General features: G+C 52.8%; 2 protein-coding genes across 8 annotated transcripts in view; both read right to left on the reverse strand.

Annotated features, from left to right (window-relative positions):
• Window positions 1-1,239, reverse strand: part of HERC1 (HECT and RLD domain containing E3 ubiquitin protein ligase family member 1) — a 49,498-nt gene extending 48,259 nt beyond the window's left edge. For all 6 annotated transcript variants that reach the window (XM_083371178.1, XM_083371176.1, XM_083371179.1 and 3 more), the window contains exon 1: window positions 288-1,239. In XM_083371178.1, coding sequence (XP_083227304.1) covers window positions 288-1,217 — 930 coding nt within the window. In that variant the 5' untranslated portion in view covers window positions 1,218-1,239. The remainder of the gene's footprint in view (window positions 1-287) is intronic.
• A 7,438-nt stretch (window positions 1,240-8,677) lies between these two features.
• Window positions 8,678-27,337, reverse strand: DAPK2 (death associated protein kinase 2). 2 transcript variants are annotated; one of them, XM_083371496.1, is made up of 12 exons: window positions 27,254-27,337; window positions 25,348-25,437; window positions 19,067-19,288; window positions 17,361-17,499; window positions 17,073-17,202; window positions 16,761-16,809; window positions 16,497-16,523; window positions 15,298-15,450; window positions 14,703-14,748; window positions 11,030-11,119; window positions 10,383-10,466; window positions 8,678-9,914 (listed from the first exon to the last, which is right to left on the reverse strand). In XM_083371496.1, exons 2-12 carry the CDS (start codon window positions 25,407-25,409, stop codon window positions 9,825-9,827), a joined length of 1,092 nt encoding a protein of 363 aa, XP_083227622.1. In that variant the 5' UTR covers window positions 25,410-25,437; window positions 27,254-27,337; the 3' UTR covers window positions 8,678-9,824. The 2 variants fall into 2 exon arrangements, with proteins under 2 accessions (XP_083227622.1, XP_083227621.1); XM_083371495.1 differs by lacking the exons at window positions 8,678-9,914; window positions 10,383-10,466; window positions 11,030-11,119 and adding an exon at window positions 11,981-13,457.
• Window positions 27,338-27,994: the final 657 nt, after the last annotated feature.

The raw sequence follows: 27,994 nt of genomic DNA on the forward strand, positions 1-27,994 counted from the left end.
GTTTCAAGCTACTAACATTAAAAGACCACTTTCTCGGTAGCTGCTATTAACTAGAAAATAAGTACAGGCATTTCTAAAGTAATCAGGAATACCTAACACAGTTCTAAACTGCTACTGATGCCAGGGTTTAAAGATGGTCAACTCTTTTCAAAACTGTTCAAATGCCATCAACCATAGGTGAGGCCGACAGGATGGATATACATCCGATATTATGCCGTCTCTGGTTGCAAAGAAGCTACAAATTCCTAGATTTTCTTTCATTTCACCTGAGAGCAGTGCATACGTACCAGCGACCGCCTCATTTGCATTAAAATCGTCATGAAACAATCGAAACTGATCATGCCTTCCAAGGTCTGCAGCAGCTTGTTCTTCTCCATGGTGTGGACCACGGCCGACGCACTCAGGGCCATCTCAATCCACTCCAAGAGATACCGCAGGGAGCCGCGCTGAGCTGCCAAGCCCAGCAGCAGCTCCGAAGCCAACCTTCGCCCGAGGGTGTCCGCTCCGGAGTTAGGGATCGTTACTCCTTTAAGGAAGACCGTGACTTGGGAGAGGCAGTCCAGGCCCATGGGGGGGATCTTGCTCTCGTTGGCTAGAGACAAAGGAGGCAAGGAACTGACCACCTCGATGGCCGTGTGAATGACATCATTGCAAAGGCTGACCCCGGGTCCTGCCGCCGGCATCATCCAGCTTTGCCTCAGCAGTGCAAAGAGCAGGCTCAGCCCGGTCCGTACCCCCATTTCTATAAGCGCGTCCGTGCTTGACCGGGGCCTCTCGCTGATGGAGTGGATGTCCGCGCAGCCCGAACTGCTTTCCGGAGAATGCTGCTGCTGCTTCACCCGGCCTTTGTCGTGGTACTTATTGGACAGCGCGTAGAAGATGCGCTGCAAGACCAGCAGGCGCTTGCGAAGCGCCCCGGCAAAGGGGGAGTCCGAGCACACCATCTTTGCCAGAGCCAGCTGGCTGCTAAGAAGGGCGTCCAAGTAGTGGTCCTGCTCATCGCTGGACAGGGACTCGCGTTCGAAATCAGGCAGCTGGGGCCCTTTGAGGCAGAAGACCTGCTGGGGCAGGGGGACCACCTCTTTGTTACTGACGAGTTTCGCGTACAGGACGGAGACCCCTTCCCTGGTAGCGATCGATTCGCTGTCTTCCGTGATCCAGGAGCTGTTGAGGTGCTCCAGCCATTTCAACTTCACAGGTGGAACCATGGTCGCCATCTTGGCCTACCGACTGGCCATCAGTCCTAGGACGGAAAAGAAATCCACTACTTAACGGAGGCCTTATCGTACCAACATCTATGGGCAGCGTATAAATGTAATTCATAAGTAAATTTAAACAGCCACAACAAACCACACCTTCCTGATTTATGCATTAACGACCAAAATCAAAGTCTACCCCTCACCTCCTCCATGAAGAACTTCTTTCCCCCTAAAAGGGAAAATATACTTCTGCGTCTGCTGCATTGAGACCACCAAAGTAAAGCTGTGTGAAGAACCCCGGTTGCCTCTTGTGTCAAGAGACTCCTGGCAAAATGGCAGAGGAACTCCTTCCTTCACTCACAGACCTTCTCTGCCTGTCAAAGTCCTGCTGCAAAGCTCTCTAATCTGCTAATTCGGGGAGTCAGTGTTTAGACCGAGCAAAGCAAACCGCCTATTTTGCACCACTGAAGGGAATCCCACCACACATGCAGTGTCTCTTTCCTGCAAATTGGGGATTAATAATTGGCTGGCTGAATTGTTGCACAGGCAGGAAAACGGTTCTGTCACCAAGTCAGCAACACCCGCCACCAGACACAGCTTATACGTCTCTGAACCCGCTCTCTTCTTCCAACAGTCGGCTTTCCCAAATCCCTCTTCACTAACTCCTTAGAACTGGATGCTTACTGAACACTAATTGTCAGCCTGGCATGTTAAAATGAAAAGGAAGCGCACGTCCAAAAAAATCACCAACTTTGCATTTCCAGACCTCAACCTCATACCTGTTTTCCACTGCTACTGGTGAAATACTGAGACACAATTGCCCAAGGGAAATGCCCACTGATCACAATGGCTGTGACTCCCAAATAGTCATGTTAAGACTATATGTTATTTTCCCCAAATAACCCCAGAACTGGGCTTCCTTTATGCAAACTCATCTTTGTGTACAGCAAACACACTGTCCTCAAAGGACAGAGACATTCCCCTGTCCAGAGGAACTGCCTTCTCTCCTTGACCCTTGCCTCGCTTGGATTAAATCTCAGTGCATATGCACATATTTGTCCCAACTTGTTAATACCACCAAATGGACAGTTTTATTTGTATTTCAGCTCAAAATCTAAAGGACTCCCCAGTTTCCAACCATCGTCTTCTGACACCGTGGTCAATGGTGCTTCTGAGAAATTCAAGAGAACCAAGAGTTCGCCTCTCCTCTTTTCCATTCCGTGCCATGTCATCTACTTTAAAGCAACTGAGACTATTTCCTAAAATGAGAAGTAAATCAGATCGGAATAGATCCACATAATCAGCATAACTGACAGGCATTTGGGGATGACTGTACGACTGTAAAGTGCTGTAAGGAGTATGACAGATCACTTGGTATCAATGTCCAGAAAATAACATCTAAATTAATTTCCCCACTGGCGGCCTTATTTGGATGGGTACAAAAAATGTGACAACTCTTTATTGAAACGAACATATAAAAGTTTATGTATATACATGAGAAGGTCTATATATACACGTATGCGTACAGTTGTTTTGATTCTTTTAAAGCATCCTTTGCAGACTCTGCCTTACCTGTCAGAGTCTCATTTTCTGGACTAAGAAGACAACAGCACAAAATTCCAATTGCACTTACTATGGACATTTTTAAAAGGCATTTCAAGATTTAATTAGGGATGATATATCTGCATGTCAATGCAGACATACAGGGAAAGAAAACAATAACAGTTGAAATTAATTCTAGAGAAAGATTTATGCTATAGATTAAGATTATACTCTTCTCCCTGCTTGTTGTGTGTTCTGCAAGCCAACACCCATGATGAGGACTGCAGAAAGAACCACTGTCACACGTTCATTGCTATAGCAACAGTGCTGTAAGGAATCAGCCTGAAAAGGCTCAAACAGGACAAGCTTCATTATTCGTCCCCAGAGTTATACAGGGTGGGGTGACCGCACAATAAAATACCCAATGTTTTCTAGGGTTAAAGGGTTAAATATGATTCAGTCATCAATATTTGTGTATGATTCTAAGAAATGCCCTTGTTCTCTGGTCAATTAATATTTAAATTATTTTTCTTGGGCACATTATTTTTAAAAGGACCTTTCCCATAAACCACTTTATTTATAAACAACATTTAATAACTAGCTTGTTGCTGTACACTAGGTGCAAATAAAGGGATTATAACCTAGACATAAAAATTTTGTTCAGAGCTATAAGAGACAAAAAAAGGATACTGAAGCCCAAATATGACTCAACCATGAGATTCATGACTCAACAATAGGCAAAGCTGTTGTTGGTATTTTATAATCGAGCTGAAGGGCGCTGGACTGCCTCTGATGTCCCCAAAGGGTGGGCCGTGCTGTGCATCCAAGCCTGCCATCTCCTCCTCCCTCCTGTGGTCCCTTTACGGCATCTCCTGGGGTTGGGGGCAGACCCTCCTCTGCAGAGCAGCTGCTTAAGGCAGAATCCAGCAAATGGGGGGGTTTCTCACTTTGCCAAAGGAGAAGGCAACAACACAGGGAGCAGAACTGAAGAGTTACAGGATTACAGCTTCCAGCACTGCAGCAGCTCATTTATGACTTTTTACAGCCACATTAAATATTCACAGGGTTGTTCCGAAGAAAAAGGAGTGGGGCAGGAGCAGAACTACGGAGTTAGTACTTCACCAAAGAAGATTCAGGCTAGATATCAGGAGGAAACTATTTTCAAAGAGAATTTTTAATTTTGCAAAAGTATTCTAATAAGCAACTGCAGTATAAATCCTATTTAGAGTTCATATATCATTTGGACAGACTTGGGCTGTGGTCTAAGCAGCAGCTATTTGGATTACAGCATTTCATACACTCCTCAGTGGTCAGGATGCTGCCTAATCCTTTACCTTTTAAAAAAATCTCCTTCTCTAAGGTAATATGGAGATCACTGAGCTGAAAGCATCAATCGGGCCCCTCTTTCCCCTTCCCACCTCAACAAAGCAGCCAACTTGATGTCATCATACTGAAGGTCCGCCCTGTGTTGATGTTACATCACAGGCTGAGATACAGAAATCGTCTGAAACTGTAGCCGTACATTTTCTACATTTCCTATCTCGTCTTACTTCCAGTTGCCTGTAATTGCATTAGCTGATTCTCATTCTTTATATTCTTAGCCAGCTTTTTTTTTTTTGCTCTTCAGCCTATCAACAACATTTAGGTCAAAACAATGAACCACCTGCCTTTATTTTGCAAAGTTGGCTCTACAAAGAGGACACTGCATAAATGTACAAAACTAACCACTAACATACTAACCAACCACTACGACAGTATTTTTTATTTGGATCATAACATTTCTAAAGAAAATTCAGGGTTTAATGCAAGAAACAAATGTCCTAATTTATGATTCATAAATCAGGATGTGAACAATGATTACATTTTCTTAGAAGGTTTAAATTACTTTAAATAATGCAAAATCTTCTCAAAATTAATACGGTCTTTAAATCTTTCAAGTTCTAGTGCTACATATTACTACATAATACAGACATTTCTGGGGTCCATTCAGGACAAATTCACCCCATTGCAGAAACGGAAACCAGTCGTCATTTCTGGCCAGATAACCATTTCCAAGGCTACAGCAGGCAGCTCTATCTGCCCCAAAGATGAATGAATATTCAAGGTTAGCCACAACATTCTAGAAAGTTTCAGCAGCAGCCACAGAGTCAAAGCTTGTACTGACTTCATAACAGAAGGCAGTGTTTCACTTTAAGGTGAGCTTTTTGATATCGCGTCTTCTTTGTTCTGAGTTTCCACCTCTGGATACACCAAAAACAATTTAAAAGTAGAGATACAAATTCAAAATTAAACAACTTAAAAACTGAGTAATTTGATTTAAAAATTATAAAATGTGTGTGTGTTAATCATAACTTTCTGCGTGCTGAAAGTTCAAAGTAGCACAGACTACACAGACTGCTGAAAAGTTGGACTTGGGTCATCAGCAAAACAAACACTTATTTAGAATCTGATGTGTTGATAAGCTAAGAATGTCTGACACTCCTTCAGGTGGTTAGAAAATATATTTGCAGATATATTCTCTGTGAAAACTGCTCTACAGGCTTGTGTTGTGCTTTCTCTTTCAGATACACTACCCTGCTATTACTTGTTTAAGACCTCTTATACTGTACGTATACACCAGAAATGTGTGCGTGCGTGTGTATGAGTGTATACACATTACATTCATTGGTCCATTACTTATTCATAAACAGAAACAAGGGCCATCTGAAAGACGTAACCAAGGGGTGAGAGAGAATATGGCATTCCAAACCAACCTCAACTGAAGGCAAGGGAGTGACTTACAATGGTAAATAGAAACAGCTGTCCCCAAGGAAGGCAGCTATATTTATTAAGGGATTAGGGGCCTGTGTGAACCGTGCCTAGCAAATCACATCATTGGATCGTCCAGTCCAGCCCTGGCTGTATCTGCTCTGGCAAGGTTGCAAAAGAGGTCTCTTCTATTTATAACCTTTGACCTTTGACCATTTCAGTGTTCTGCCATTTAATAGCCAACAGGGCTCCGTACAGACTTTTTCACTGAGCATTTGTGCGTATTGCACGCTACAAGTGAATTTGCAAAGTTTAATATTGTCAAATTTATATAAAGCTGATTTACATAATTAACAATGCTTTCAAACTATTAAGTTCCCAAGCCAAGCAAGGCAAACCAATGTGGGCGCTTGTCCATCTCCTCCAATGTTCCAGAGAAGAACCCGCTTACCAGGGTTGCCTGGAAACGTTCCAGTTGGCTTGATGACCCTGGATCAGTCACAAAAGGCAGTCGTGGAAGTCAGGCTGTCATTGGCCAATTCCCAGGCTTCACCCAACCCTGGTCAACCAACGCCTAAAGCTTCTAGGTTCAAGGCTTAATGCCTTTCATCTTTTCTTGACAGTTGCTGGCTTTACCTGGATATGTCCGTGAAGTGACCAGCGTAAAGTTCAACTCCAAACAGTTCTACCTTTCTCTCTTACTGTCCCAACGTGAAAGGAGAGCTGAACCCACGCCTGCCTATTCACTTGCAAACCTTATCAAATAGTCACTTCCAGTACAGATTGTTCCTATCTATGCAAATTTTCGTGTACGCCTTCAGCAAGGCCCATCCATCGCTTTTTTAAACCCCGACAAAATGTTGACTATAAACAGGCAGGCAGGCATCTGAGCCGGCTGCTTGTACAGGAATCGTCCCAGGGATGGAACTGCCAAGCTCTAATTCGAGGACCCGGCCTCAACCGGGCCTCCCATTTCGAACGTTTCCCTTTTCCCGGATGTTTCTGGGCCCGACGGCAGAAACAGCGGCAGTGGCGCGTAGCCAGCCTGCTCACCGTTAACTCAAACCCATTTTCTGGGCAGTGCGAGACGGCCGGGCCCGGACACCCCCCGGGCTCGACTGCGGCGCCCAGACGGCCCCTCCCTCCCTCGCCCGGCCGGCTCCCGGTGCCCGAAGCTCGCGCCGCCAGGCTTCCCGCGCTGCTGGCGGCGCCCAGGAAGCCGCCCCGAGGAGGCCAAGCCAGCCTCGGAAGGCGACGCCGGGCCCGCTAAGCCAGCCCCGGGTGCCCCGTCGGCGCAGAGGGAAGCGCGGGCGCGAGGCCGGAGGAGGAGCCGCCCGGCGCCGCTTCGCCCTCCCGCCGCCCCGCCGGGGACCCTCGCGCAGCGCCGCCATCGGGGCCGCCCTACCTGCCCGCCTCGGAGCGCGCCGCCGCCGCCGCCGCCGCTCCCGCCCTCCCAGAATGCCTCGCGGGGCGGCGGGCCGACGGGAGTTGCAGTCCCGGCCGCGCAGGGAGGCCCAGCCGCCGCCTCAGCCCCGCCGCGCGGGGGCCGGACGCCGCCGGCCTCCCGCCCCGACACCCGCCCGCCCGCCCGCCCGGCGCGTCTACCTGCTCGCTTCCGCCCGCCCGCCCGTCCGCGAGGGCCCCGGGCTCCTCCCGCGGCGGCGCTCCGGTCAGGCAGCAGCAACCAGCCCGCGCGGGGGCAGGGAGGGAGGGAGGGAGAGAGGCAGGAGGAGGGTGGGCCGCGCCGGCCAAGCCTCGCGAGACCCGCTGCCGGCTCCCGCTTCCGTCGCGCGGCAACCCTGCGGGGGGGGGGCGTCCGGCGCCGGGATTGGCAGAGCGGGCAAAGCGCCCCGCCCCGCGGGGGACTACAGTTCCCATCCGCAGAAGGGAAACGGCGCCGTCTCCGATGAGGGGCGGCTCCTCACCGTCCAGTCCCTTAGCAAGAGTGAGGGGATGAGCTTTGTAGTCGGTCCCTCCCATCCGCCTCCCCCGGTCAGGCCGGGGCAAGTCCATCTCCCATCAGTCGCTCTCCAGTACGCTGTGGATCATGGAAACCCCGAGCGAACTCTCCCTTCCGCGGGAGGGAAGCGCGTTGGAAAGCTCCGGCCTCCCCCCCCCCCCGCAATTCGGCTGTAATTCGAATTCCGAGTCTAGATTCGATTTAATTCTCTGCATCCTTTGATCCTCTTTGGCGGCTCCATTTGGAGGGGGAAAAGGCAAAAGCCGCGGACCCTGCCTGCCCCAAGCCCCCCCTCCGCTTCAGGGCCCTCAAGCCCCACAGAGGGGCCCCCCTTGCCCCTGGAAGAGGGGACAGGGCCGGCGGGCCCGGTCTTGCATCTGGATCAAACGTAGATCTACTCTGTATATCTTACGGAAGGAATAGAATTTCTGATGCAGCTGGTGGAACAACCTGGGTTTGCAAACGGGTGAGGAAAGGGAAATCTCAGCTGACAAGTTTGGAAAATTGCTTTCCTGGGAAATATTCCTCCACTGGTCTTCTGTGGGACACAAAGGAACTAATGGGGTCCCCTGATGATGGATGAGGCTCCTTCCTTCAAGTGAATCCATCATCCTGGGCAGCTTCCTCCTCAGAAGACCTGCCCAGGGCGCCTCCTCTGCCGCCTCCTGTCCTGCTTAGCTGGCATCTGGTGGTGGGCCAAATCCAGCCTAGAGGGACACAGTTGCATCAGCACCGGTGGGGGTGGGAGGACGAGGACCGCTGGTGTCCCAAGGTCCCTGGCCTGAAATCCAGAATCTGCTGCTGCTAAAGTTCATCCTCCCTTTCAGAAAAAGGGCTTCTCAAAAGAACTGCAGAGGCTCCAGGAGGGGACCTGGCTGCAGAGCATCCTCCCCGCTCCAGCCATGAGCAGCTGGGGCAACGCTTCGGCTGCCAGGCTCGCAAAGGGGCAGCACCGGCCAGCCGGGGCTGCCAAGAGAAGCCCTTGGAAAGGCAGGAGGGCAGCTGTTCGTCCTGCAGGGTTGAAGGAGCCACTCGGACCCGGTCATGCAGACGAGGCTGGGAGAGAGCCCTCCTTGGCTGGCTGTCTCTGCCTCTCTCTCTCTCAGGAGGCCACATGCATTAAAGATGCTCCTTCCTCGCTTCAGAGGACCCGCGATGCACAGCCAGAATTTTTAGAGGCATGATGCTAACAACGTTGCTGAAACTGCTACCTCGTATGTAACTTTTATTTTGGGAGAAACCACCTTGTTGGGGGGAGACAGGATATACACACAAACAGTCAAGAATGAAATCAAGGGGAATATCCCAGATTTGCAGCATGAAGCTAACTATGGTTATGGAAAGGCCTGAACCCCTGGGGGTGGCGCTCTCTTTCCAAAGGCGGCAAAGGGTATTCAGCCTACTTGACTGCAGCCTTTTGCTTCCTTCCTCTATGCCCAACATTGCACCATGCGTATTTTTAGCCTTCTGGCTTCTGGCAGACGGGAACCTGCGCGGCTGCATGGACATCCTCACCTCTTTAAAAGGTAAAATGAAAATGAAACCAGGTGGCTGCCATGAATTCCCTGAGAAGATGCTGCACATGTGAAAAGAGACACACAGCTTGGTTGGGAGTTCCCCAACTAGCCCAGTGATGGGGTAAATCGGTGCAAGGGAAACCAGCATGCTCAGAGGCTGGCTGAGGCCAAGGCTTCTCCCCCAGCCCAGCCCCCGTGGCTCTTTTATTGCCTTTGGAGAAGTCTTCTCCAGAAGTCCAGCTTGATGCTCACATTGTTTGTGCCTCCTGCCGTTTCTTAAAAACAGCATCAGCGTAAGAGCCAAACACACGTGGATGTGCCTGTTATTTCTAGGCACCATACTGCTTTCCGTGGAAGGTATTTTCAGAGGCAGCCTATGAGAGACCGGCCTCTCAGCACCACCTTCGCTGCATCTTTCTGGCCTGGTGCATATCAACTTTGGCAATTTCAGGATGCTGGCTGGAGGATTATGGGAGCTGAAGTCCACACATCTTGAAGTTGCCAAGCTTGAGAAACCCGTTTGGGGTGAAACAAGGTCAGCAGAGTGTCGCTGCCTTGACCAGGTTGTTTGCAGCCTCGTTCAGAGACGATCTGCTTGCTGCTGGAAAAGAGAGGATGGCAGCCGGGTGGCCAGGTGGCCCTGCCCCGAAGAGAAAGGCGGCACTCCTCCATCTTCCCCTGGGCCAAGGGGAACATCTGGGCTGGGCCAAGGCTCCCCCCATCCTGGGCGGTCCCTTCCAGGCCCTCTTCCTCCAGGAAGCTTTGGGTTCCAGTTCGACGCGGTGTGGAAGGCAAGCATCTCCTCCCACGAGCTTGGCTTTCAGCCGCAGTGGCTGCAGTCCAACCGGTAGGTCCCAGTTATGAGATACTGCTCCTCCGCCTCTGGAGACAATGGGATGCTGCCGTTTGGCTGGACAGGTCCTCCTCGTGGTCACTTTCACAACGACGCTGAAACAGAGCAGTGTGATCTTCAGGCTGGAGACCTGCTGCTGATGGAGAAGGGGTCCTCTCTTTGAGGACAATCCCAGCCAACGTGCGCAAGGACAGGCCTGAGGGACTTTTCCTTGGCCAGACCAGCAAGGAGCCCCTAAGCAAAACTCCTCGCCAGGATCAAACCTGGGTTGCCTCTGCTGACATGGTTTTGCTGCAGGACAGTCCTGCACTGCAAGCTTCTGCAACACGGAGGGGAAACCTGGATCTCTCAAAGGGTGCTGAATGGCACTCAGGAGTGCTAGGAACTGCAGTGCAGCTGGCCTGGGGCAGCGGGGACCCCAGGCTGGTCCTAAAGTTGGCCAGGTCCTTGCAACTCTCAAGGTCCCGATATTGAAGGAGCAAGAAGAGGAGGAGGCGTTGCCGGCCCCTCCGAGCCCAAGCAGGACTCTTCAGTTACCAACTCTTTGCCCTCAAAGTACTTACCAAACTGTCTTCTTGCATTAAACGAACTTTTCGCACCAGCGAGCGAGATAAATGGTTGCACAGAGCCACTATACTGTAGGTGAGCTGGGGAGAAAGAGGCACTCAGTCACACCCCGGAAGCCAAAATGAGGGACACCCTCATGCTACTAATCAGGTTCCTAGAGATGGCCACCTCTGGAAGCCACACCAGGAAGGTTTATGCCTTGTTCTTCCCCAACTCTCGGCTGCCTCTGCTCCTTCTGAAAATTCCCTTTGACACTCTAAGCCACCTGGGACAAGGAGCAACCCAGGCTGTTCAGAAGCACCCCATCTTTGCAACGAGGCAGCAGAAAACGTATCTGGGAGGAGGAGAGGGGCACCCCTGGCAAGGAAGCCCGTGCCCTGCAAGGCCTGCTCTGGCCGGTCCAGTCAGGGCCCAGAGGCAGCATCCGCCTGAGGTGGGCTGACAAAGTTGGCTCCTGAGCTCTGGGGCTCCAGAAAAATCCCCCCCCCTGCCCTCTTCGGATTCCAGCCATTCCCTTGCCACCAGCCCCCCCCCCCCGAGGAAGGGTCTTGACAAGCTCCCAAGGGAAGCGGCCTGGCACAGACTCCCTGGGAGCTCTCAGGGCCTCCATTTCTGTTCCTGCTGTCACCGCTCAAGTTCTTACCTTCCACCGCCTCCTGGCATGCTGCTTTTTGAAGTTCTCCAAGTTAACGACCGATTCCCTCCTTACCATGGCTTGCTGGTGGTTCATGGGCTGGAGACAAGAGGCGACAAGGTCAGGCCCAGCCTCTCTTGGCCCACCGAGCAGAAAGTGCACAGAAGCTCTGGGCTTTGCCTGGTTCACCCTTAAGGCTGGCTTCTTTCTTAATCTCAGCCTTGTTCACCTGTTTTCTCTCTAGTCCTTCCTTTGCAGGATTTTAGTCTTCAAGTTCCTTAGAGCCAGACCCATTGCCTTGTTCTTGTAACATGCTGGATACACTAAATATTCTGTATAAAATTATCGTAGTACCATTCCCCTGCCCTAACAGTCCTACAGATTCAAATACTTTGGCCAGATTAAGGGATATAAATCTTGGCTGAGGAAGAACCACAAACAGCTGGCCAAGGTGCTTTCTCAAATCTTTGTTTACTTACTGTGTATTTATTTACTGTATCTGCTACCCAGCTCCATAAGACTTTGCATGGTACATAAACATTAAAAAGTAGTACAAAACTAAGTTGAAAGCTGGCTTCAGGCCCAGGGAGAAATTTGCTTCGGTTCAAGACTTGAGAAGATCAAGGGGACACGGGAAAGAGAGGCCCTCAACTGCAGCTGAGCTTCCTTCTGTAGCTTCATGGGACTGAGAAGAAGAGAGCCCACCAAGCAGCTGATGTCTGAGCTCCCTCCCCAATTTCAGCCACAATTCCTGCCTTATCTGCTAAAGGTCTCCGCCTCCCCTCCCTTTGCATGCAGCTGTAAAACTGCTTTTCACCTCCTTCATCAAGTAGCTCCTAAACCTTTCTTTAGAGTCCGCCACAGCTGACTGAAGAGGGAAATAATTTCTGAGTGAGGCCCATCTCCTACGACAAAGCAGAATTTGCCACAAGGGGCAAGATAATCCTTCAGGGTGTTTGAACAAAAGGTTTATCTAGAAAGCACATTGCATTAAACAAACATTTATTGGGTCTAGCTCTCCGAGATTAGTTGCAGAGTTGGCAGGACGTCTGATGTCTGAAGGAGAGCAGCAAAACAGCAGGCCAGAAATGCATCTTCCATGCCCTCTTTCATTTTCAAATTTTCTGTATAAAAAAATCACTTCTCACATTACAGAGATTTGATGTCTTAACTGGGAGGAAGTGGTTTATTTATGCAGAATGAGATGAATGTCCAGCTGAAGGTCCCGCTGTGCAAATTTATTCGGAATCCTCCGTTTATTCTCCAACATATTCACAAGACTGGCTTTCAGCCAGAAAGCCTGCAGAGAGTGCTTTGCAGAGTGCAGTAGACTTCATATCTGGCTCCATTATTAAAAAATACTTTCATACAGAATTTCAAAACAAAAGAAAATCAATGCCTCTACTGTGGCAACTCAGCAATAAATAAAAGCTTTTAAGGTTGTTGATCTACAGTCAAGTACCGAGGAGGTCTTCAGTTGCGAAGGTAAGCTAAGGCCATCTTCCAAAGGATAAAAATAGGGCAAGCTCTGGTAAGAAAAAAATGCAAAGCCTTATTAGCAATTCATTGGAACCCAACCAAGGCAGGCAACCTCCAGAACCCAAGGCATCTCCACCGGAATCGATTTCCACAGAGGCAGAACAAATATAAAAACACAGTGGTAACAAGGGTCTGTCAAATAACATTGTTCAAAAATAAACCCAAATGGGCAAGTTCAGCATGCAGCTCCCATCCAAGCAATTCCTCACCAATTCGGTCTGAAGCAACAGCATAAATATTTCCCTTTTCAGCAGCATCACTGGCTAGATTTTGTCATGCCCAGGTTTAAGGCTGCCAGGAATTCTTCACAGCAGGACCTGTTCAGCAGCTCCATCAGGGAGTCGTTGAGGTCCTTCTGGAAGACGCAGCCGAAGCTGGCTGGCGCATGGCCCTGGGGGCTGCCCTCAGGCCAGAAGCCTCCCGTTAAGTCTTGGACCCACTTGAGTTCCTCCGACAGCTCCTTGCTCAGCCGTTCATAGTGCGACTGCAGGCCGAGGTACCTCCCTGCGACCCCAGCGAGGTTTGCGCCCACGGCCTGGATGTCCTCCTTCAGGTGCTTCTTCAGGGATCCGATCTTGCGATGCTCATACTTCAGCTGGGAAAGCTCATGCTTCACGCTTTCATGCTCCTCCTTGTACCAAGCTTCCTTCTCCTCGTAGATGGAGACCAGGGCATCTAGGTCCCCCTGCAAGGTCTCGTGGGAGGCTGCCAGGACGCCAAAGCTCCTCTCCATGCCAGAGATCACCTCCACCACGTGGGCAAAGCGTTCGAAGGTGGCGTAGGTGTTGTTTGGAGGAATGCTGGAGTGGCTCTTGATGGTGTAATCTCTCAGCCACTTGGTCTCCAGCGGCCGGGGCTCACTCCTCCTGTGGCCTTGGGCTCTGGAGCCTTCTTTGGACTGGAGAGAAGCCGGGAGGGGGATTATGGACCAAGAACATCTCACCACAAGGGTCTAAAGACACCACAACACCAACATCACCAAACCAGGGTGCAAATACACACGTGCATGGTGCCAGAAGCAAGTGCAAGTCCTTTCTCCTCTTCATGCATTTGGTTATCTTACTTGCAAACTATTTGTGAAACAGGAGCTTTCCCACAAGGAAAAAGACCTTACTACGTGCCGGTAAAAACAGAATCATTTCTGGGGCAGCCAGACGAATATTTATAGAGGGAGGTGTAGGAAAAGTCAAATTCCAGCCTTTGATTCTGATAATCTCGAGGGAAAATGCTGACTGGGAGTCAGAGCCCGTCTGACACAGGATGCCCAGCAAAGAGCGGATTTTGTGCCAACTCATTTCATGGATATCCAAAAATAAAATAAAAATTCTGATCAGTTTACATATGTCTGCCAGCGTTCATAAGTTTTTGATATTCTACAATTAGTTTGGAGTTTTCAAAATCCACTTGGGAAATGCTGACCTCAAGATGCCCCTTCCAGCTTTGGCATGCAAGCCCCAAGGAAGGGGCCCAATCCTTGAGGCGGATTTTCCTTCTCCTAGTCCTTCCTGGAAAGTTGCTCTTACAAGCAACAGGGTGGTTCTTTTTCTTTTTTTTTCAAGGTATTGCTTACTTCAAGAAGGGCAGGATGGCAGGATTTTTTACATTCAGAAAGACCCAAACAAGCAAAGCCGAAATAACAAACTGCATCACTCCAGGCATAGATGGGTACAGACAACTCATTGTGTGCCAGGACAGAAAATTGTATCTTAAATATGGAATAATAATAATAATAATAATAATAATAATAATAATAATAATAATAATAATAATAATAATAATAATAATTATTATTATTATTATTATTATTATTATTATTATTATTATTATTATTATTATTATTATTATTCCAAGAGAAGAATTTTTTCAAAAAAATTGCTAGGCCTGATTACTTTGCTTTATTCCTTTCCTCTGAACAGGAACCCAGAAAGAGCTTGGCCAGGCTTTGTAGCAGAGAACTGCAGTAAACGGAAGGATTCCCCCCAAAGCAGCGGCAGACGGATGAAAATCAGGGGCTTGGGTATGAAACTGGGGGTTTTTTTCTGCCCAAGTAGGGAGGGCCATACAAAGTTCTGTCCAACTTCAGCAGGACATGGATGCCTCCCTCCCACCCACTGCAAACCCTCCAGGCCCCTTCTTGACTTACCTGGATCCAGGGGTGTCCAAGAGCTTCCTGGATTGTGAGTCGTTTCCTAAAGAGGGAGAAGGACCTCAGTGAACCCCCCTTGTGGGAAAGAGTCGCCAATCAGAAGCATGGAAGGCAGACTCACTCCTCCATCCACAGAAAGATCTCAGGTCACGAATGTGGGACCCATCCGGAGCCTCCCCAGGAAGCACATGGGGGGAGTGGGAGTCATAAACCTGTTTATCTACAATAAGTTGCAATCAATGCACTTTCTATGCTTACTTTGAAGTGGCATCTCTGTCACCTATAAAGGTGCTCTCGGGAAATTCATTCTTAGATTAGGGGGCCAGGAAGAACACCCCAAAAATGTCCATTTCTTCCTTTTAGGAGGTTCTCCGATAGCTCCATTAAGCAGACCCCTCCAGCCCTGTGGCAGCTAAGCCAAATTACGCTGAACAGCCCCCACCCCTTTCCTCCCACGAGTCCCAATGAGGCATCTTTAGAGCCCACAAGTTTTCCAGCTTCTTCTCAGACTTGGTGGTCATCTAGGCACCTCCTGGGCCGGATGTGGGACCCTCAATTCTGGCCAGCTTCTGGCAAGTGGCTCAGGACATACCGGGTATCTTTCACCAAAAGTTTCTGGATAAAATCTTTTGCCAGGTCACTGGTGTGGCTGAAGAATTCTTCATCAAATTCATAGTTGACGGCAGTAATGTTAGCCAGCGTCTCCTGCTTGGTCTCCCCAAGGAATGGAGAAGCACCGCTGAGCCTGCATGGGGAATTGGGGGTGGGTGGAAGGCAGGGAGGGAGGGAGGGCAGGCCAGAGTATCAGGAGTGAATTTGGCAGGGCCAGTGGAGAGAGAAGATGCCAAACAGCACGGGCAGAAAGGGCCCAGTGAGAATCTTGTTATATAACCGAGACAAGCGTTAGTGCTGCCCAGTGGAAGAAAGGAAGGAAGGACTGCCTTTTTGAGCCCCCAGCCCACCCCCAGCCCAGCCCAGCCCAGATGAGGAGCCATCTCTCCTTTTCCTGCCTTGGTAGGAATTTGGCTGCATACAACAGAAGCTAGGAGGAGGGAAGAACGGCAGCCTGCTGGGGGTGGGGTGGGAGGTGAGGTGGATCCATGCCAGGGACCCCAAAAGCCACCCTCCCTTGACGGGCATCAGAAGTTCCTCCTGCTGGCTGCAACCTTCCCAAGATCACGGACAGCTCCACACTGCCACCTGGTGAGCGGCCTGTGCAACTGCTGCCAGGGATTCCCAGTGGCTTTGCTCCACTGGCCAGCTTTGGGCTTTTCGCTGGGGTGACTGAGCAAAACATGGGCAGCCCCTTTATGGAGCATTTTCTCCTTCCCCTGCCCAAGGACACCTGTGGGGCCAGCCTTGACTTCTCCGTTTGCTTACTTTCCGCCACCTTGCTAGTCTTTAATTGGATGTTTTTAATTGGAATAATTAGTTGTATGCACCTCCATCCAATCTGCATCATACTTAGCTACAGTCTTACACTGTTCTTTTTTACAACTCAGTTCTTGTCGTTTCTCTCCCACCCCCTCCCCATAATTCCCTCTTGTCCAAGACATCCCCTCCGAGTGCCTCTGCAGCCTCTCTCTCAGGAGGGGCAGGGGGAATGGAGCCCACTCCCACTTTTGCCACCAGCTGGCTAATCTTACAGCAGGGCCATTGTGAGGATAAAGGGAGGAGGGGACACTGATTGCACCTTGCACATCTTGCAGGAAATATGGGGTCGAAAATGGCAGGGAACAGATAAAAGTAAATAGATGAATAAATAAAGGGAACTAAGAATTGAGTACTTACAATATGTAAGTGATGACTCCAATGCTCCTGGGGGAAAAGGGGAAAAAACACCCACAAATTTATGCTAAAATCAATAGTCAGGCTGACAGTAGGAAAGAAAAAACCACAGCAAACTTGTCTTCTGTTTGCTGATTTGTTCTCAAAGGCCGATCCAGCACACAGAAGTCAGCTGGACCAACCCCCAGCCTGCCAGCAGCCCCACCGAAGGACACGGGGTTAAGGAGGGAGGCTGGAGGGAGAGCAAGCACAGGAGAAGAGGCTCACCACAGATCAGCTGCCAGTCCCAGCGGCTCGTAATTTACGATTTCTGGAGCTGGAAGGAGAACGTGGACCCCAAGATCAGAGAGAAAAAGGCTGCCTGCCCCAACCTGAAGCTCCCAGACGGGTTAGAGACAGCCAGGACCCATCATCCTCGGCTAGGAAGGAAACTGCACTCCTGGCAGGCAGTGGCAGGGCCCTGGGCTGAGAGGGCCTGGGTGAGTTTAGGGGTGCGTTTTCGCCCCTCTTCTTGAGTTCAAGACCAACAGCTAACGAGGATGAAGCCACAAGAGTGAGGGCAAAAGGACACCAACTTACCTACGAATTCTGGAGTCCCAAAAATATTTTTAAATTCCACTCCATCTTCTATTTCATGGGCTAGACCAAAATCGATCAGTTTTATGTGAGGAATGGGAAGGTTCTTGTCCAGCAGCATAATGTTCTCAGGCTTCGGGATGGGAAAGAGCAGAGCAGAGCATCAACCTTCAGGCTGAGCTGGGGAGGGAGGGGAGCGAAGGTGGGTCGAAGCGGGGCCCAGGAGGCTGCACCCCCCGGCTGGCCTGGATGGCTGGGAGGAAAAGGGCTTCAGCTGCAGCTCCTCCTCACCTTTAAATCAAAGTGGGCGATCTTCTTGGCGTGCAGGTAGCTGACCCCCTCCAGGATCTGCTTAATGAACTGTGTGGCTTCCTCCTCACTCAGTGACTCCTTCTGGGCCAGGAAATCAAAAAGCTCCCCTCCGGAGACTCTGCGAAATAGGAGGAGGAGATGCTTTGCGGTCAACGGTCACTTGCCAACCCCTTCATTGCTTATCTGACCATTCAACCCAAAAGAAATAACATGATATCCAGGAGAGGAATAACACATAAAAATCTCGCCTGTGAGCAGGAGAACAGCCAGGATGCCTTCCTTTGTCTTCTCTTCCCTGGGTTAGAAGATGCCCTAAAAGGAGCCGTCCCCATAGAAACACCCAGAAAAGTTGGAAGACGGCTTCCCTTTCAGCAAATGGCTGCCCCCCCCCCCCCCGTGAAGATGCCATCATTTGGATGAGGCACCTCCTTTATCGACTTCATTTGTTTTGTTCCACAGGGAAGGATCGAGTTGCAAACTTCCAAGTTTGCTTTTTCCCTCCCCTGTCCGGATGTGCTGCCCCACCCCTCCAATCAACCTTCTTCTCCTTCTGCAACCCCCCCAACCAGCAGCCTGCCTGTGAAGACGGGTCTCGGAAGGACCCCACTCCTGCCTCAAATCGGGCTGCTGCTTCATGCTCCCATTTGGGGCTCTCGTCCTTTCTGCCCTCTGGGAAATGAACACACAGGAACACACTTCTGAGTGTGTGTTTTAGCCCCAGAACCACCAAAGCAAACAGAAATGCCCCCAAATGTTTCTGCCTGAAGCAGAACTGAGCTCTGACAGATCTATAATTGTGACAAGACACACAATTTTACTTTGCATTCTGTCAAAATCCAGCAGTAATGGTGACCCGAAAACTCGGATGGAGGAATTTACACTACGCTTAAGTCAGTGACGTTTATAGCAAGGTGGCACTCAGCGTTGATCCAGGCTTCTAGAGATCTTCTCTGAGCATTTCAACACTTGCAGAATCCATATTTACTTGGAAGGGCTGAGTAACCTGGAGTTTTGAGCTTAAAAGGAGGGGCTGTGCACCCATCTCTAGTTTGCACTCCTAGCTCTGGCTTCCAAGCTTCCATTTGGGAAAGTCTGTCTTTGTTCTGAACTAACAACCTGGAACGGTTTCCTTCTTGTTGAAATAATATTCACTTCATTAAAACTGGGTTTAGAAACAAACAAGGAACAGGGCGCATCCGTGGTTATTGTGCATGAGGATTTACATGTGGGCACTTTGTGGTTTGTTTGATTTCAGCCCTCTGGCTTGAGATCCATTGAATCCAGCCAATCAGGTTTGAAAAAAATTGTGGCTCAACACATTGTGTGTTGTGTGAATTGAGAATACCTTGATAAGCAGAGCAGAAACCCGAAACTGATCTGCAGGTAGATTATTTTTTATTTTAGGCAAACAAGACAGCAGAGACCCAGAAGCGCCTCATAACCTGGAAGATTCTCAGCGCTCCATGTTGATGAAATAGGTCGGTGTTTCTCAGGCTGGGGGGCTTTCAGATCTGTGGGCTTCAACTTCCAGTGTTCCCCAGCCAGCAGGAAGTCCACAGATCTTGAAGTCCCCCAGCTTGAGAAACAGTGAAATAGTTCCTTGTTTGTGCGCTCCGCCATTCCCAAAGATTCCTCCGAGAGGGGAAACCGACCAACCCCGATGCCTGACGGATCCCCCTACTCACAGCTCGAGGATAAGGACCACGTCGGTTTTGTTCTCGAAAACCTCGTGCAGCTGGATGACGTTGCTGTGCAGAATCTGCTGCAGGATGTTCACCTCCCGCTCAATCTCCTCTCGCCGGACCCCACGGCGACTGGCCCGGCTCTGCCGTTTCTTGATGAACTTGGCCGCGTAGTCCAACCCCGTTGCCTTCTCCCGGCACCGCTTCACGATGGCAAATTGCCCACTGCAAGCAAAGCCACCAGACAGGGTTAATCCGGAGCGAGGGGGTGGGCCAGGGTCCGCTCAAGGAAGCTGTGGGAGGCTCCTGAATGCACCCCCATCCCTGCCCGGCCGAGATACGGGAAATGGGTGCCGGAGGAGGGCTGGACAAGGGAGAACGACATTCCAAAGAGAGATGCAAATGAAGATTCAGTCATCCAGGCCGAAAGTGTTAAATCCTGGCAACTGGACCAAAACCGATTAAACCTGGGACGTTTCAGGTACTCATCCAAGTAACTTCTTGAGTCAAAATGAGAATTTGGGTAGGCAGAGAGTCAGAGGTTTTTTTATCAACTTTGGTCCAGTGGCCATGATTTAACCTTTGAGACATTTTTGGCCTGGGCGATTGATCTTCACGTACATGTTGCCCCAGCCCCTGCAGTCGTTGGGGCAAGAGTTGGTTCTTCCCAAACCAGAATTCTCAGCCCGACTTACAGAGGCTGTTTATAAGCCACTTTTTTCAAATGGTCGCTAAATGAACAGTTGTAAGTCGAGGACTATCTGCACATTGTGCCAAGCCCTGGGGGGGCCCAGGGGGAGGCTCGGGGCAAAACCACCCTGGAGAAAGTCCCCCCTCCGGTCGCCTTTCCTTCTTGTCCAGCTTTGGAGGGCCGTTTCTGAGCCGTTCAGAGCTGCTCGGCCCCTTTGGGCCTTTGGGCTCCTCCGTCAGACGACTCTGCCCTCCCTGCTTCATGCTCCCCTGGGGGGGCAGGACGACTCCAGCCAATCGGGATGGACCTTTGGAAGAAGCGAAGCCCCATCAAGCGGGACCTTCGAGCCCAGGGGCATCTCAACCCCCCCAAGGGGCGTGAATGCAACTGCTGACCAGGCTCGAGTGGGGCAGCCTTCCTTGCACTGCCGGCCATCGGAGGCCCAAGGTTGCCCATCCGGCATGCCTCTCGCGGTTCCCTTCCAAGGTCAGAAACAGGAAGCCAAGAGACCAGATGAGCCACTTCCTGCACCGGGGGAGGGGGCTCCCCCAAGCCCTCTTCCCCTCCAGGTGTGAAGGAAGGGGCCTCAAGGGGCCTCCTGGCAGAAAGCCGGGCGCTGCTCTTCTGAAGCTCAAAAGGAGTGGAACCCAAACACAGACCCGGGGGCGGAAGAAGGAGGAAGCAGCTGCACCAATCTTTCCTCAAACCCTGTCAAGGATGGGCTCCAGAGGAGAGGACAGCGTGCATGTGAAGTGCCCCCCTGCTGCAAGAGAAGCGCCCCCCTCCAACCCGTTCTCAGACTGTTCCAACTCACTGAGAGCCATCAGGAGCCTCAGGGGCTGGCTGTGTGGATAGTGCAGTGATGCAACTGAGACACCAGATGGCGTTAGGCTTTGTGGCCTCTGGAGAATAAGCAATTGGGGGGGGGCTCTTTCTGGCTCAGAGAAAGCAGAGGCACCCCAGTTTGTCTGAAATTGGGGAACTTCAGCTTTCTCAGCATTTAAGACCCAGGTTGCAATCCCATCTGATCTGGAAAAAGCATATTTAGATGACAGGCGGGAGAGAATGCAGCCCTCGCAGTTGGCATGTCATCTAAACATCAGCGTCATGTCACGTGCTGGGCATGATGGGCAGGGGGTATTTTTGGATGCGCCTTACGAGCCCCGACGCTGAGCAGAGGCAGCTGCTCAGAGCTGGGTGGGCCAAAGCTGCTTCCGGCTGGGCCAAGTGATGCTCAGGTTAAAAGCAGAGAGGAAAGTTGGGCAGGGGAGCCGGGATGGGGGGCGGGAAGAGTCTCCTCTACAGGCAGCCAGACTTGGTGGCACCGTCCAGAGCCTGTCCCAGCACCCCAGGTGGCAGGAGGAGAGTGACCAGCTACTTGCCCTGTTTACACTGGCCAGATGACCTCAGCAGGAGAGCCTTCACACGCTGCAAAACAGGTTGGGGACGATGTGGCCAGGTTAGAGGCCCCCCCTTCAGGAGATGGCAGGGCTTCGTACATCATGCCGAGCCATAAAGGGAAGGCGGTGTGTGTGTGTGAAGTCGGACTATAGCTGCGATCCCCAGCATGGGGGGCTGAAACCATCATTGTAAAGAGGGGGGGGGGTTTGCTTTTCAAAATGTCAGTCAGCCCCCCCAAAAGCAACTTTCCCAGGCTGCTCCTCTGTCAAAGGGACCCTCCAGATTAATTAGTCCCCCTTTAAGTGAGACTGCTGGTTGCTCCCCTGCCCCGGCCGCTTAGCCCAGGGGCCACAATGCAATCCCCTCTTCAGGAGACATCGTGCCCCCCTCCCACTCCCCTTGGTGCCCTGGCTGGACTCTGCAAAGCTGGAGAGGGTTGGCCAGACAGGCTCCCTGTGTGCTGCACAAGAGGCCTGGTGGGGGTGGGCAGCCGATCCAGCCAGCCTCTCCCCCCTCAGCTCCCCTCCCTCTCAGCTGCCTTTCCTGATGGCCGGAATGACCCTCCCAGAGGCTAAAGATAGACAGGCAGCTGGAGCCGCTCTGCCGCTCGGAGGTCCCAGCCAGGGGCAGCAAAAGGGAAGGCCGGTCCCTCTGGGGGAGCCACGGCCAGCAGCAAAGGTTGAAGGAAGACGGGCAACACAGGAGCCGCCTCTGGGGGCCAGGCAGCACCCTTCATTTCATCCCCTGAAGAACCCCCTGCGAGGTGGGCCGGGCTGAGAGGCCCCAAGTCATCCTCTGGCAAGGGGGGGCTGCCTGTGGAAAAAGGAGGGGCTGCCCCTCCCCTGCAACTCTATGCATTTTTTAAAAAAGCCAAGATCTGCAAGGCTAGGAATGCAGCCCCCAGATTCCCCCGGGAAACCTCAGGAAAGGGGCATCCGAGGAGAGGCCGGCCTCCGTGGCCTCTTCCCTCCCTGACACAGATCCAGAGAAGCAGCAACAGCCAGGCTGTGGGGGAAAAGCTGTGGGGGGCCTCTTTTTTCAGTCCATTCATTGGCCCAAAGGCTGCCCACAAGGCGCCCTTTGTTGTCCAGACAGGCTGCCTTCCAAAGAGAAAAAGGCCTGGGGGGGCACAAAGGGACCCGCCCAGCAGCACAGCAAAGCAGCTCCTGGCGAGGCTGGATGGGTGCTTTGTGGGCCAAATGCCAGGCCAGGATCCCACTCCGATTTCCAAAGAACCAGCCCAGAAATGCAAACACTCAGCTGAAGTGAGCAAATCTGACTCACAGGCGATGGATGCCAGCTGACCCGGCTCCCTTGCTGGCCCCCTTCCACCAGGAGAGGCAGGGGGGCTGGACAGGCTCGCTGGGCTCTTTGCCCGTCTCTCAGTGGAGCACAGACGCCTTTGGCTCTTCGCCCCCCTTTTCTCCTGGGACAGGCCTGGGTTTGGCAAGTCACTGACCACGGAGACTCCCTGGGTTGGGCAGCCATCCCTCAGGCTGATGTGGGCTGCACCCGTGAGAATCAGCCTGCTCAACATACGCCCAACCATTGTTTGCTGGGGCACAAAGCTCATCCAGGTGCTCCTGCCTCACCTGGGCACCAAACTACTCATTCGCATCCGCTTTTGCACAAGGGCTGTTCTCTGAGATCCTAATGAGAGCCAACCGTACTTTGGATTGGCCTCCCCCGGCCATTAATGCAGCGCCAGATGAAACCCGAAGCCAGACCCAACGGGGGCTTCTCCAGAACCAGCCGCTCATCTCGCCAACCGCCAATGTAAGAACCTCCGAAACCAGCCTCTTTGGGTTGGTCCTTAATCTGCCAAGGGGGAATGATGGGAAGTGCAGCCCCACCGCATCTGGGAGGCCCCCCTGGGTGTTCTGCCTGCTGCCTAGTTATCGGTGCTCTTCAGCCCAATAGGCCAGCGGCCCTCAGCCTCCTTCTGGCACAGGGCTTTGGGTTCAGGAACCGGCCAACGCCCAGGACGACCTTGGGCCCCATTGCCACCTCCTCCTCGCTTATCCCGGCTTGTCCTTTGGTGGGTCAGTCTTGCTCACCACTGCTTGGCTGGGGTTCAAAAGGCCCTCTGACAAATTTAATGGCCTTCCCCTGCAGGTGATTGGGGGGGGCAGGAAATGGCTCTGGGGCTGAATGGGGCGGGGAAATCGGTCCCATCAGGATCCTCCCTCCCAACTAACGGATTATTCACCTGCACCCGCTTCGGGATGCCAGGGGCAGAAAGTGCTTCCTGAGGCGAGAAGGTTGGGAGCCCACCTCTTGGGAAAGAACTAGGAAAGGAACTGCCCATCCCTCATTTCCGGAAGTATGAAGTCCAGCCCTTAATTGCAATGAGGAGAGCTGGACAAGCTGGCCGAGAGCCCCCCCCATGCTCCCATTTATGCCACATTCTCTGTCGCAGAAGCAGGGCACAGATGCTCGCCCAAGAAATGAATGGCAGACTTGGGCTCTGCTTGTCAGGATCTGCGGAGCACCACCTGAACCCTTTGTCAAAAAAGTCTGAGCTGGTCGCACAAGGGCAAGCCTGATGTGTCCAAAACAGCATCTCTTTTTCTGAGGTAAGGGGAGATCCCTGGGTCAACTGTTCATGGCAAAGTCTTCCACAACAATGGCACACCCAGCTTCTGACTGCAAACAACACCGCTGGAACCCGTCCAAAGTAAAGCATGAAGTCACTCAAATGGCTGCTGCCCACACAACTAAGGAGCGTGACATCAAGGGCCATTCTAGGTGACACGATCCTAGTGCTGTGGATCCCAACTGCCCGGTCCAGCCATCAGCCACTGACTGCCCAGGAGGATCCCCTGCCCCAAAGGCTGCTAAGTCTCTGCCAGCCACTGGCTGACCACGTGGTGGCCTATCTGGGCATCACTGGAGGGACCACAGTCCTAAGCAACGGGGGGACACCTGGGGCGCCCTCAGTCCCTTCCCAGGTTTGTCATGGCTCGTGAGGTCAGCGAGTGACCCGCAGGGGGACGGGCCATCTGCACTGGGCCAGAAATGCAATTCCAAAACCATTTGGCTCAGGAAATTACATGACTGGAACAAGCTTTGATTCATGCCCTAAGCGGCTTCCTCTTTCCACCACTTGCAAAGGCACACAAAGCTGGCAGCAGTGCCAACAGGTCCCAAGCGCCAGACCAACTGTGGGCAAGAAGCAACAACTGGCTGCTGCCCCAGAGGAAGCCCCTGCTGGGGAGGCTCCTCTGTGGGGAGGCAGGCTGGGCTCGGGGGCCCCGCCAGGCAGGGCTCCTGCAGGGCTGCTTCAGAAGCCTCTGAGCCAACTGCTGTGCCAGGAGAAGGCAGCCTCCCTCTCTGGTGCAAAGGAACAAGGCGGGCAGTCACCCCACTCCCCAACCCCGCCAACTGCTGGCCGCAAGCCTCTTCGCCCCTGGGGGGTCCTGGCAATCCCTTCGCTGGCCAGACGCAGCTGTCACCGCCTGGAGCTGCTGCACCTCAGAGGCTCCCTTGGCAGAACCAAGGAGGCGGCAGCCAAGTGCTCGTCCCTGCTGCCCCTGGAGACCAGGCACCCGCGGGGGGTTTTCTGATGCTGGGTCCTCCTTGATACCATTGGGGATCTGGCCCCAGGGAGCTGCCTCCTGCCCCAAACGTTAGAAGCGCTCCTGGTCCACATGAGTGAGAAAATGCCTCGCCATCTTTGCCTAGCAAGAGCACGGGTGAGCGATCACGCAGCTGAGCTAATGTCTTTTGAATTTGTATTTCAGGCACCTTTTAGCCCCCCCCCCCAGTGTTAAAATATCAGGCAGGAATTCAGCAAGACAAAAATGACTTCTTCATCCCAAGCTTTTGCACTCCAAAAGCTTTCTACATGGACCAGCCAGCATTCAACAAAGATGAATATTATTCTTCCTTTAACTGGAAGAGACTGGACAGCCATTTGTCTGAAATTGTACAGGGTTTCCTGCCTGAGCAAGGGGGATTGGACTAGGCATCCAAGGTCCCTTCCAACATTATTGTTGCTGTTGTTATTATTATTATTGTTATTATTATTATTATTATTATTATTATTACAGCCCCTCTACCAGGCAACCCCCTAAAAGCCCACTCTGGGAGGTGCATTTCAGGGCAGAGACACGCAATAGCAAAGAAGTCACTGAGTTGAGGCTAAGGCCTGGAGCCGGATGGAGTAAAAGGGAAGCTGGGGCTCACTTACCTGCCGAGCTCCTCCCTGATTTCGTACAGGTCCTCGACCTTCTGCTGTTTAAACACGGCCATTCCTGGACCCTGCGCTCTGCTCTGCAAGCTGGGAAGCGAAGCCGAAGAATAAACCGCCTTTTTAAGCATCTGCTCATTTCTGTCTTCCTTTGGTTAAACTTCCCTCCAGCCCCTCCGCCAAGACTTTAAGGCCATGTACGGGACATCAGGCTCCCATCTAGATTTAATTTCCTTGACTGTTGCACGTCATAACAATTCAGTGTCAGAAAAGTGTGGATTGGTACAATAGGGGCATGGTGGCCTGCTTTACGCGGGACCCAAACTTATCTGCACGTGTGCTAACCCACGGAGGCTGCCCCACAGCTTGGCCTGGTGGGGCCGGGGTAGAAGCTAAAGCTGACATCCGGGAGCAGGAGGCCTGGCCCACCCTCGGCACAAGCCCACCTCCTTTCCCAGGGTCTCCCTAGCAACAAACAGCCCCTTGGCTTAGATGCCATTTGAAGAGGGCGAAACTCCCCCGGGACAGTTTCAAAGGGATCTGAAAGCCCCTCTTTGGGCTGGGATTCTTTTCCTGAAAACTCTGCTATTCGGGCACCTGGACTCTCCTTCTGAGACGCGGAAGTGAGAATCTGGTGGGCCCTTCAAGATCAACCCATTTCACAGACCTTGGCAGGAGACGGCTTCAGCCAGAATAAATTAATTAGGGCTGCGGCGGGCAAAAGGCTGTACCAGATCTCTGAGCAGCCTTGCTAATATTTGGGGGATTATTGCAAGTCAAGACATAATGAAATTAATTAACTGCTTCTGAGATCACCTCGGCTTCGGCAGAGCTGCCTGGGCAAGAGAGAGCAGCTCCTTTCTGCCCCTTTGCCAAAAGCGGCCCTCCCCTTTTCGCAGCCACAATTCCCCTTGGGGGGCCCTGGGGAGGCGCCCCTGCTTCCTTTCCAGGCTGGCCCTTCCAAGGGGAGCTTCCCATCAGTCTGCAGGGTGCAAAACTCCCTAATGTCACACTGGGAGAGCCTGAAGAAGGCAAAGCCTCCAAAGGCTTCCTCGGTTCGGGCACAGGAGATCACCAGATCTGGCCACAATTCATGGCTCCAGGATGGCCTGAGTCCAGCCTGTTGAAGGGAGGGTGGTGACTTAGGCCTAGGTGGGAGCAGAGCACCAGAAGGACCCTGAGGTTGCAAGGAGGGCTGTGGCAGCTGGTGCCCATGTGCACCGTTCGCACGACACCCTCAAAGTACAAGACTTTTTACATACCAGCAGGTCCTTCTCGGAGGCCGAGGAAACAAGCCAAGCGGGAAAGAGACACCTGACAAACCCAACAACCTTCCCTTCCTGGAAAGAAGCGGGGCCGGCCGGCCGCCTCCCCTTCGGAGCGCCCGGCGGGTCAGCCAAGGGCCCCCCCGGGGGGAACGACCCCGGGGAGGCCACACGTGGCACGAGGGCCGCTGAGTTGGCGGTTTGTCCGGGAAGCGGAATGAACAAGGGGGCTCAGGTATCTTGCCCAGGTGCGGCCACACCACAGAGGCAGCTACCTGATTGGGGGGGGGGGCTTCTTTTCTGCCCTCTTCAGGAGCCCCCTTATTCATTCCGCTTCCCGGACAAACCGCCAACTCAGCAGCCCCCGACCTCACCGGGCGCCCCATTAACTGAGCTGCATCGCCGGGTGGTGCCCGACCCGCTCTTCACGCGGTCTGTGTGTGTGCGGGGGGGGAGACCTGGAGAGCGGCCACCCGCTCCCAGGAGCAGCCGAAAGGCGCCTTCGCCTCCGCCCGCCCGGGGGCTCTCCGGGGAGCAGCAGCGGCCCGTCCCCGCCGGGACCCCCGCAGCCCCGCCCGCCCAGCAGCTCGCCCCCTCCGACGGCTTCCCGCTCCGCTCCCCGCCCCCGCCCGCCAGCCTACCTGCGCGGCGCTGCGACCCGAGGGCGCCCGGAGCAGCGGCAGCTCTCCGGCCGCCCAGCGCCCGCCCGCCTCCTCCTCCTCCTCCTCCTCCTCCTCCGTCGGCCGGGCCGGGGCGGGGAGGAGCCGCGGGCAGGCCGGGCGTGCGAGGGTCCCGGGCGCCCCCTGCCGCCCCGCCGCGGAAGGGCCGGGCAGGAGCTCCGGGTGGGCGGGGGTCGCCTCAGCCGCCTCCCCGCCCGGCGGCCGCAGGAGCGGCGGCTCTTCCTCGGGGCCGAAGCGCCCCCCGCCCGCTCTGGGCCAGCCCCGGCGTCCCCCGGCTCCCAACCGAGGAGAGCCCGGGAGGAGCCGGGATGGGGGCGGAAGGATGTTGGCTCCCCCCCCCCCCCGGGCTTATAATAAAGTCGAGGAACTTTTGCAAAAAGTGACATTCTTAGAAGAGCTCGCAAGAGGCTCGGGGGAGCGGAAGGCTGATCCTGAATCCCCCGAGAGATGCGATTTGGTTTAGCGAGTCGTTTCTTGTTCTAAAACGTCTTCCCGTTTCAGTCCTGGGGAGGTTATGAATTGGAGAGAAGCTCTTAAGGCTAAAGAACGGTTCAGTTTGAAACAGCAGAAAGCTTGGGCTGGATCCATCACTCTCCTTACTGAATTCAACAGATTAAGCCAGCATTAAACCAGGTTGGTCATCAACCAGGGCTTCCCTATGGTTCTGGCCAGTTCAAGCCCCCCCCTTAAGCATGAAGCTAG

This window comes from Vipera ursinii (assembly GCF_947247035.1).
Source record: "Vipera ursinii genome assembly, chromosome: 11".
In the NCBI taxonomy this organism is placed as follows: Eukaryota; Metazoa; Chordata; class Lepidosauria; order Squamata; family Viperidae; genus Vipera; species Vipera ursinii.